At 45.2% G+C, this 9,981-nt stretch overlaps 1 protein-coding gene across 9 annotated transcripts in view; it reads left to right on the top strand.

The window, feature by feature from the left end:
* Nucleotides 1-9,981, top strand: part of LOC137571771 (uncharacterized) — an 85,100-nt gene that overhangs the window by 72,747 nt on the left and 2,372 nt on the right. For all 9 annotated transcript variants that reach the window (XM_068281383.1, XM_068281376.1, XM_068281381.1 and 6 more), the window contains one exon: nt 6,145-6,220. In XM_068281383.1, coding sequence (XP_068137484.1) covers nt 6,152-6,220 — 69 coding nt within the window. In that variant the 5' untranslated portion in view covers nt 6,145-6,151. The remainder of the gene's footprint in view (nt 1-6,144; nt 6,221-9,981) is intronic.

Genomic DNA, 9,981 nt, shown 5'->3' with positions numbered 1-9,981 from the left:
ATGCACCTCCAGTGACTGTTGCTACGGAGGTTCCGAGTACTGAGGCTGCTGGAGAGGAGGGGGTGAAAGCTGGTGGTATGTCGGTGGTGCAGAAGGAAGCCGTTATGTCTGTTGGAGAGAATGGCGGGAAACCGCAGCGGGAGTCCGCCGTGGGGGGAGGGGGCGTGTGGCCTCCGGTTCGGGGGGCGTGGCCTCCGGTTCGGGGGCGTGGCCTCGGTCTTGAATTCTGACAGTACGGCTGCTGCGAGTTCCCGAGTGACGAGGAGGAGTGGGATCCCGCAGGGCACAGGCAGAGGAGTGGAGACGAGGAGTAGGAGTAGTGCAGCTAGCAGGGCAGAGGAGGAGAAGCTTAGTGGGAAAGTGCAGAGTGGGGTGGCTGGGAGCAGTGGTCCCACGGGTGGGGAAGGAGTCACCAGGAAGACAGACAAGGAAGAGACAGTTGGGAGCAGTGGTGCTAGGAGAGGAGGAGGAGCCAAGGGAAAGATAGACAAGGGATAGGTGGTTGAGAGCAGTGGTCCCGCGGGAGGGGGAGGAGTCAAGGGAAAGGTAGGCAAGAAGGAGGAAGCTGGGAGCAGTGGTTCCACAGGAGTGGGTGGAGCAAAGGGTCAGGGAAGGAGGGAGGAGGTGGTGGAGAGCAGTGGTGGGAGTGACAGTGCTGGGAGCCCAGGTACAGCAGGGATTCCGTCTGACTCAGAGTCACCGGAGGAAGTGGATGAGTCAGAGATGGAGGAGGAGGTAGAGGATGGAATAAAGAATTGGGGTGAGGAAGTGGAGAAAGTGGAGCAGATGGAGATGACTGGTGTGGAGAAAGAGGAGGATTGGGAGATGGTGACCCCAGGACAGCGTGGCCGTGTCAGGAAGGAGGATGGGAAAAGTGTGCAGGTGAAAAAGAGGAAGTTGGGTGAGGGGAGTGCGCCTGCAGTGCCAATATCCCCAAACCCATACCAGTGTCTGGAAGAGGTACCAGAGTCTCAGGAGAGTCAGGGTGGTCCTCAGAGGAGGATGGCACCAAAGGTGGAAATGAAGAAGTGTGCTGATTGCGGCTTGTTTGGGCATGAAGTGAAGGGTTGTCTGGTGAGAGCTGCAATGAGAGCTGAGCAGGGCCGGATTACCGACCAGGCAACAAAAGCAGTCGCTTGGGGCCCCATTCAGAGTCAAAGGGGCCCCATCAGCACATAAACCAGCCCTCACCATCCTGTCAGCGATGGCTGGATGGTATAATGGTTAAAGGGACTCTGAGCAGTGCAGTAACTATGGAAAGATGCATATCATTTTAAAGCTCTATTTCTCCCCTTTCCAATGATATATAAATGGCCGCCCTATGCCTTTTAGTTTTCGCTATTTTCGCGATCGAAAACGTGGCCACAGGATGACTTTTCTCCAAAGTCGGCAGCTCGATTCAGCACAATGCAATGAAATATAAGGAACCCAGGGGGATATAATTCCAAACATCATGCTGGTAGGTGTGAGGATGTAATTAATTAGTTGTGGGTATGCTTGAAGGCATACCCACAGGCGCTGCTCGGAGTCCCTTTAAGGGCTCTGCTTCTGACACAGGAGACCAGGGTTCGAATCTCGGCTCTGCCTGTTCAGTAAGCCAGCACCTATTCAGTAGGAGACCTTATGCAAGTCTCTCTAACACTGCTACGGCCTATAGGGCGCGGCCTAGTGGCTGCAGCTCTGGCGCTTTGAGTCCACCAGGAGAAAATTGCGATGTAAATGTTATTTGTCTTGTCTTACCAAATGATGCCGTGCGCTGCTGATTGTCTTCAGAGCCAGGCTCTCCTCCTAGGTCCCCCGCCTGCTACTGTGCGCTCTGCCGCTGCCCACTCCGCCCTCCCTTCCCACAGAGAACCACAGCTGCAGTAAGAATGATAGCAGCAGATGGCAAACGCTCACTTACCTATCCATGATCCAAGTGATAGAGATCCCGTCATCTGAAACCCATCTGTCTCTTCTACAGTGCAGCCGCTCGCTCTGAACTTCCTGATTCTCAGATCAGACAGGAAGTAGGAAGTAGTAATAGTAGTAGTAACAGAGCGGCAGCACTCTAGAGGAGACAGATGGGCTCCGGATGATGGGACCTCTATTGCTTGGATCGCAAGAGGTGAATGTGAGTCATCTGGTGCTGTCATTCTCCCCCGCTGCGGCTGCCTTCTCTGCTGGACTATCGTATTCACTGGGATGGAGGCTGCATGGTGGCTGTCTAGTTTGGGAGGAAATCGGTTGTTCGGTGGTGGGGGTGGTTATGTAATTCTGTCTGGGAACCGGCTTCCGGTTTTGTGGTGTCCAGAGCTTTCTGCTATTGCCAGGCTGGAGATGCAGGGGGAAAGTGCTGCTGCTGTGATATCTGGCGCCCTCTTCACAGGGGTGCCCCAGCCCCTGAGTGCAAATGTCCCAGCCATTCATCTCTGCATGTTGCTGTGCAGCTGCATCTTCTGATTCTATTACGACATGATGGGGGGGCCCAAATCAGTTACTTTGCGTAGGGCCCCATTTAGCCTTAATCCGGCCTTGGAGCTGAGGTAGCTACTGATGAAATGATTGCGGCTGTTCTTGCTGCAGCAGGAAATATGCCACAAGGATATGAGGAATTCAAGAGATTTCAAGACATTTTTGTATCTAGGATTTATGAGGATGTAGGGACGACGGTGGTGTGTTATGGTCTTCCAAGGTGGATAGAGCCAAGATTGTATAGTTATTTTGATAAAAGAAGTGTACTTTATAGATCTGTTGATACAATGAGAATGTCATTTTATCTTGCGGAGAAAAACAGAGAAGAGGCGATAAGGAGAAGTAGTAGATACCGATGATGAAATAAGCAAAACTAAGATCTGGCCTTTTTATTGGTGGTTCAGGATTGGGCGATGGTTTTAAATGGCTGAGTACTGTAAGGTACCTAGATGATCTTAAAGCTTGTCTGAGGTGGAAAAAAAAAAAAATCTCTGATGTATACCAGCTCTTCCTACCAAAGTCCAGCCGGGTTGTAATAATTCATAATCTTCAGTATTGAGGGCAGAGGTATGTACACCCAGGTTGTCGGGGACCACATCCACCATTTTGTTATACTGTCAAATAATAGACGTAGGGCTCGTTTCCACTATAGCGAATCCGCATGCGGATTCGCACAGCCAATACAAGTGGATGGGACTGTTTCCACTTGTGCGTCGTGCGGGAGCGTTTTGGTGTGCGGGGGAAATCTGCACGGCAGAGCCGTCAGATTTCGCGTGCGGCTGGAATGCGTGCGATTCGCCCGCAATGCTTTTAATAGGGAAATCGCATGCGGCTTTGTCATGCGTTTTTTCCCGCGATTTCGCATGGAATGTAATGTAAATTTACACAGGCAGTGACATGATTAAAATCACCTATTACTTAGCCATGCGAAATCGCAGGGAAAAACGCATGCAGAAACGCATCCGCATGCGATTTCGTCCGCGGTGGAATCCAGGCGATTCCGCACCGCAATAGTGGAAACGAGCCCTAAGTAGAGTATACCAGCGTAGTGGGTATAGGCATACTGTAAGGGCCCATTTCCACTTGTGCAATGCGAGTTTGTTATCGAAAATGCAGAAGCGAATTTGCGCACGTTTTCGCACATGTTAGTAAGTCTGCGAATTTTAACCATGTCAGTACCTGTGTGCTTTTAGGGCCGTTTCCACTACAGCGAATCTGCATGTGTAAAATAAATGTAAGAGCACACAGGCACTGATATAGTTAAAGAAGATCTGTAGCGTTTTCAGAGCTCATTCATGTAAATATATAATTATGCCCCCCATTGCGCCCTCTCTTTATCACTATAAATTTCGCCGCTCTCCGTGGCCGATAATTAACTTTACTTACAAAAATTACTTTATATTCGCTTTTTAGAAGATGGCCGCCGAGCCCATGTGACTCCGGAACTGCTTCCGGGTCATCGTTGTCCGCCCTCTCCTTGTCCTGACGTGCACGAGAGCCGTTCTCAACTGCGCATGTGTAGGCTCTCGTGCTCGTCATATGCGGTGAAGGCGCACCATCCTCCGCGTGTCTGAATAGAGTTGTGCATCCTTCGTTTCTGCACATTTATATCCCCGGGCAAAGTACGTTAGATAGAAATTATTTGTTAAAAAAAAAAATGCAGTGTCCGCTGCAACGTTGGTGTATCTATCAAAATCTTCTTCACTATGTATATACATATGTATACATAAATCTATATCCATATATATCCATATATATATATATATATATACATATACATATGTGTATATATATGTATATGTGCGTATATATTTATATATATTTTTGTATATGTGTATCGATCTATCTATATATATATATATATATATATATATATATATATATATATATATATATATATATATATATATATATATATATATATATATATATATATATATATATATATATATATATATATATATATATATATATATATATGTATATAGATCAATGGATATCTATCTATCTCTATATATATCTATATATATATATATACGTATATATGTATATGTATGTATGTATGTATGTATGTATGTATGTATGTATGTATGTATGTATGTATGTATGTATGTATGTATGTATGTATGTATGTATATGTATGTATGTATGTATGTATGTATGTATGTATGTATGTATGTATGTATGTATGTATGTATGTGTATATATATATATATATATATATATATATATATATATATATATATATATATATATATATATATATATATATATATATATATATATTGCTCTAGGAAATGATTCCGCCGCCATCCACATGTTATTGCGCATCATCCGCGCTCGTGCAATCATAGGCCCTGCTCTCTGGCCCGTCCTCCTGTCCCAATGTGTGCATATACTGCGCACACGCACATTAAAAAAAAATACAATGGAACACACAGAGATGGAAATAGGACGAAGCATAATCAGTAGTCGGTGGAAGCAGCATAGGTATTTAGGGATAGTAGTAGCCATTAGTATGTGCTCGCAGCATAGGTAGCCAGGGATAGGTAGTCCCAGCATAGGTAACCTGTATTAGGTTGCCAAAGCATCGGTAGACAGGGAATCAGTGTAGCCGTTAGTAGTTGCTCGTAGCATCGGTAGCCAGGGATAGGTGTCTAGACTTTAGTAGGTGCTCGCAGTATAGGTATCTAGGGATAGGTGTAGACAGTAGTATTTGGCTGCAGCATAGCTAGTTAGGGATAGGTGTATCCATTAGTAGGTACTAGCAGCATAGGTAGCCAGGGAAAGGTGCAGACAGTAGTAGGTGTCTGTTGCATCGGTAGTTAGGGATAGGTGTAGCCATTAGTTGGTGCATGCAGGTTTAGTAGCCAGGGATAGCTGTAGACAGTAGTAGTTGGCTGCAGCATAGGTAGTTAGTGATGATCGGTGTAGCCATTAGTAGATGCTCGCAGCATTGGTAGCCAGGGATAGGTGCAGACTAGGAGGCTGCAGCATAGGTAGTTAGTGATCGGTGTAGCCATTAGTAGCTGCTCACAGCATAGTTAGCCAGGGATAGGTGTAGCCAGTAGTAGTTTACTGCAGCATAGGTAGTTAGGAATCGGTGTAGCCATTATTGCATGCTGGCAGCATAGGTAGCCAGGGATTGGTGTAGCCAGTAATAGGTGGTCCCCCCGCATAGGTAATCTGTTTTAGGTTGAGGGTGTATAGGTAGACAGGAAATCAGTGTAGCCATTAGTAGGTACTGGCAGCATTGGTAGCCAGAGATAGTTCCAGACAGTAGTAGGTGGCTGCAGCATAGTTAGGCATAGGTGTAGCCAGTATTAGGTGATTGCAGGTTAGGTAGCCATGGATAGGTGTAGACAGTAGTAGTTGTCTGCAGCATAGGTAGTTAGGGATAGGTGTAGCCATTATTAGTTGCTTGCAGCATAGGGTAGTCAGGGATCGGTGTAGCCAGTAATAGGTGGTCCCAGCATAGGTAGCCTGTATTATAGTTGCCGCTGCATAGTTAGACAGGGAATCGGTCTAGCCAGTTGTAGGTGCTCACAGCATATGTTGCCGGGGCTTGGTGTAACCAGTATTATTGAATGGAATTGTTCTAATGATTTCTGAAATCAACTATTGTCTGCCCATCTACTAAGTTTAACTTTATCTAATAAAAATTTAAATAGAATTGTATTCTGTTTGTAGTATCATCATGGCTCACCCTACAAACAATCCGCTGAATAACGGACAGCAGAGTACGTCCTCAACTAGAGAAGAATTGGTAAGTTACATTAAATGTATATTTTGAAATAATATTATTTTAATAATTCTTTTTAAATAATTCACAATATCTTGTCTGTCTTTTCACATCCAGACACTACTTACTAGCCGTCATTTCGACTGCAGCAGTAAAAACAATAGATTAGCACTCGTCATTATGCCAGTATAACTAATATCCGGACAAATTCGATTACCAACTGTCAATGCACATGCAGCAAAGGCTGCTGATTAGCAGCTATGACTTTGCATGCAGCATTAGGAGGCAACCAGTAGTAGAAATCAATTGGGATTAATGCTTCGTACACACTTGAGATAAAAGTCCATGTAAAAGGCAAGTTCACAGACCAATTTTACACCCTTCAATGTAGTATAAAAGCTGTACGCTACACAATCTATTCCAGTGATGACTAACCTTGGCACTCCAGCTGTGGTGGAACTACAAGTCCCATGAGGCATTGCAATACTCTTGACAGCTCTGAGCATAAATCGGGGAGGCAGAGGCATGATGGGATTTGTAGTTTTGTCACAGCTGGAGTGCCAAGGTTAAAGGAGAACTGTTAGTGAGAGGTATATGGAGGCTGCCATATTTATTTCCTTTTAAGCAATACCAGTTGCCTGGCTATTCAGCTAATCCTCTGCCTCTAAAGGCTCATACACACATCAGACTATAGTCTTTGGAAAATGAAAGATCACAGACCAATCTTACCACCCTTCATGTAGTATGAGAGCCATACCTTCACAGTCTATTCTATGGAGCTGAACTCCCCATCAGACAGAAATCTTGGCTAGATGCTGCACACACAGATGCTGTACAGACACAAAAGATCAGTATCTGCAAAAGATCTGTTCCTGCCAAAAATCCATTCCTGCAAATTGCAATGATAGTCTATGAGATCTGCAGATCATCATACACACATGATTTAACTGACATTCATCTTGCAAAGATTTTTTTCTGATGTGGAGTTCAGCTCCATAGAAAAGACTGTGTAGAGTATGGCTCTTATACTACAGGAAGGGTGGTAAGATTGGTCTGTGATCTTTCATTTTCCAAAGACTATAGTCTGATGTGTGTATGTGGCCTAATACTTTCAGCCATAGGCCATGAACAAGCATGCAGCAGATCAGGTGTTTCTGACAAATTTAGACAGATATGACAAGATTAGCTGCATGCTGGTTTCTGGTGTGATTCAGACACTTCTTTAGGCAAATAGACCATCAGGGCTGCCAGGCAACTGGTATTGCTTAAAAGGAAATAAATATGGCAGCCTCCATATCCCTCTCACTACAGTTCTCCTTTAACCATCACAGGTCTATTGTATGGAGCTGCACTCCCCATCAGATAAAATCTTTGCAGGATGCTGCACACACAGATTCCCGTACACACTCAAAAGAGCATTATCTGCAAAACATCTTTTCCAGCGAAAGATCCATTCCTGCAAAATGCATTCAAAGTCTTTGATATCTCCAGATCCGCATACACAGCTTGTTTAACAGACAATCATCTGCAGATTATCTGCAGATCAGATCCACCAGGATCTGCAGTTTGACAGATATGCAGATGAAGTCTATCAAACAATTTGTGTATGATGCTCTACAGATCTCATAGACTATGAATGCATTTTAAAGGAATGGATCATTTTTAAGAATAGATCTTTTGCAGGAACAGAACTTTTGCAGATAATGATCTTTTGAGTGTGTACGGGCATCTTTGTGTGCATCATCTCGCAAAAATTTTATCTGATGGGGAGTGCAGCTCCATAGAATAGACTGTGCAGACTGAGTATGGCTCTCATACTACCTTAAAGAGGAACTGTAACGACAAAACGGCCCCTGGGGGGTACTCACCTCGGGTGGGGGAAGCCTCCGGATCCTAATGAGGCTTCCCACGCCGTCCTGCATCCCTCGGGGGCCTCGCTGTAGCCCTCCGTGCAGCTGTGACGTAATATTTACCTTCCTGGCTCCTGCGCAGGCGCTCTGACGGCTGTCGGCGCCGAAGTAGGCGGAAATACCCGATCGCCGTCGGGTCCGCTCTACTGCGCAGGCGCAAGTTTCCGGCGCCTGCGCAGTAGAGCGGACCCGATGGAGATCGGGTATTTCCGTCTATTTCCGTGCCGAAAGTCGCCACAGCGCCCCCGCTGGAGCCAGAAAAGGTAAATATTGAACTGACAGTCGGCACAGTCGCCGGCTGTTCGGAGGGCTGCGGCGAGACCCCCGTGGGACAGAGGACGGCGTGGGAAGCCTCATTAGGATCCGGAGGCTTCCCCCACCCGAGGTGAGTACCCCCCAGGGGATCTTTTTGATCTTACAGTGTCTCTTTAAATGGTGTAAAATTGGTTTGTGATCTTGTCTTTTCCAAAGACTTTTATCTCAAGTGTGTATGAAGCATAAAACAGCCTGTTATCTGCTGCCTCCACTTCGTTTGCATAAGCAAGAGCCAGTATTTATAATCCTTCAATACTCATGCAGCAGTAGCAGCCACTGATTAGCAGCCTCCAATGCGGCAATAGCAGTAAAAGGTATTAATTAATTTGCTTCACTGCGTTAACCGCAACAAAAAACGGGAACAAAATGCCTGCAAAAGTACTAATTAAGCACAGTGCACTGCGCTATTCCTACAATCACCAAGACAGTCCAAGTGCCTGTTTAATCAAATCGAAAGTAACGTCAGATGAAGAAAGGCTCCTCACAATGTATTTGATAACATTTTAAACAACGTTACTATTTGGATTCTTTTTAAAACAGCATAGCCAGACATCTGACTGTTTGATTAACTTCCATTGTCGGTACAAACCATTACAGCTGACTGACAATTATATTTTTTTTATGATAAAATATATTTTGAATAGGTTTATGATTTTTCAACAGACATTGTGCTTGATTCACTAAGATAAATAGCATGCCCTATCCAAGTTAACACGCCTTATCAGAGATAAGGCCTATTCATAATATCATTTTGAATTAGGGCTGGTTCAGACGGACGTTTGGAGGCGTTGCGTTTGCTGGCGTCGCGTTCAGCAGCGTTCGTGTGCGTTTGGATGCGGTCGCGTTTTTTCTTCCCCTAGGGGGACATTAGCCGTCGCGGTTAACCTCCCCTGGAAGCTACATGTAGCTTCCAGGGGCTCCTTGAACGCCAGGGAAAATCGGGACCCAAACGCCGCGTTTGTGTAAACGCGCTTGAAAGCTTGGTACAAACGCTCCCATTCACTTGAATGGGAGCGTTTAACACCAAGCCCTGAACGCTGGCTGTAAACGCTCTGCAAGCGTCCGTCTGAACCAGCCCTTACTTATACCTGCTAATTGTCAATAACGTGAGCTCTACTAGTCCGGGGCTATGACCATGGAGGTTCTTAGCGATAGCTATGATACTCTGAAAAGGAGTTTGAAATTTGATAAGTCATGTTCTCACTGATAAGGCCTGTTATTTGTACACAGTGTGAGTTTTTCTTTGAAGGTTATCTCTCAGAACTAGTATTTCAAAAATGTTCAATATGATTTCCAAGAAATTAACATTAGATGGGCTTCTCACCTTACTGGACTCCATGAGTGACTTATTCATCCTATGAGTCTGGCAGGTTTTGTACGAAAATGAATAGGAAATCAGATAGGACATGTTGGAAATAATCAATCTCACATTCAATCTTCCATAAAATATCATAGTGTGTACCGAGCATGAGTCAATCCTTCACAGTGTGTGTAGCCTTTCTTCCTCTGCTTCAGCAGTAATACACTGTATATCAGCTGCCACTGCCCCGGCGGCCGTAA

The sequence above is a fragment of the Hyperolius riggenbachi genome, chromosome 4, assembly GCF_040937935.1.
Source record: "Hyperolius riggenbachi isolate aHypRig1 chromosome 4, aHypRig1.pri, whole genome shotgun sequence".
Lineage (NCBI taxonomy): Eukaryota > Metazoa > Chordata > Amphibia > Anura > Hyperoliidae > Hyperolius > Hyperolius riggenbachi.
Note: the sequence above shows the minus strand (reverse complement) of the source record. Positions and strands in the feature narration are given on the sequence as shown.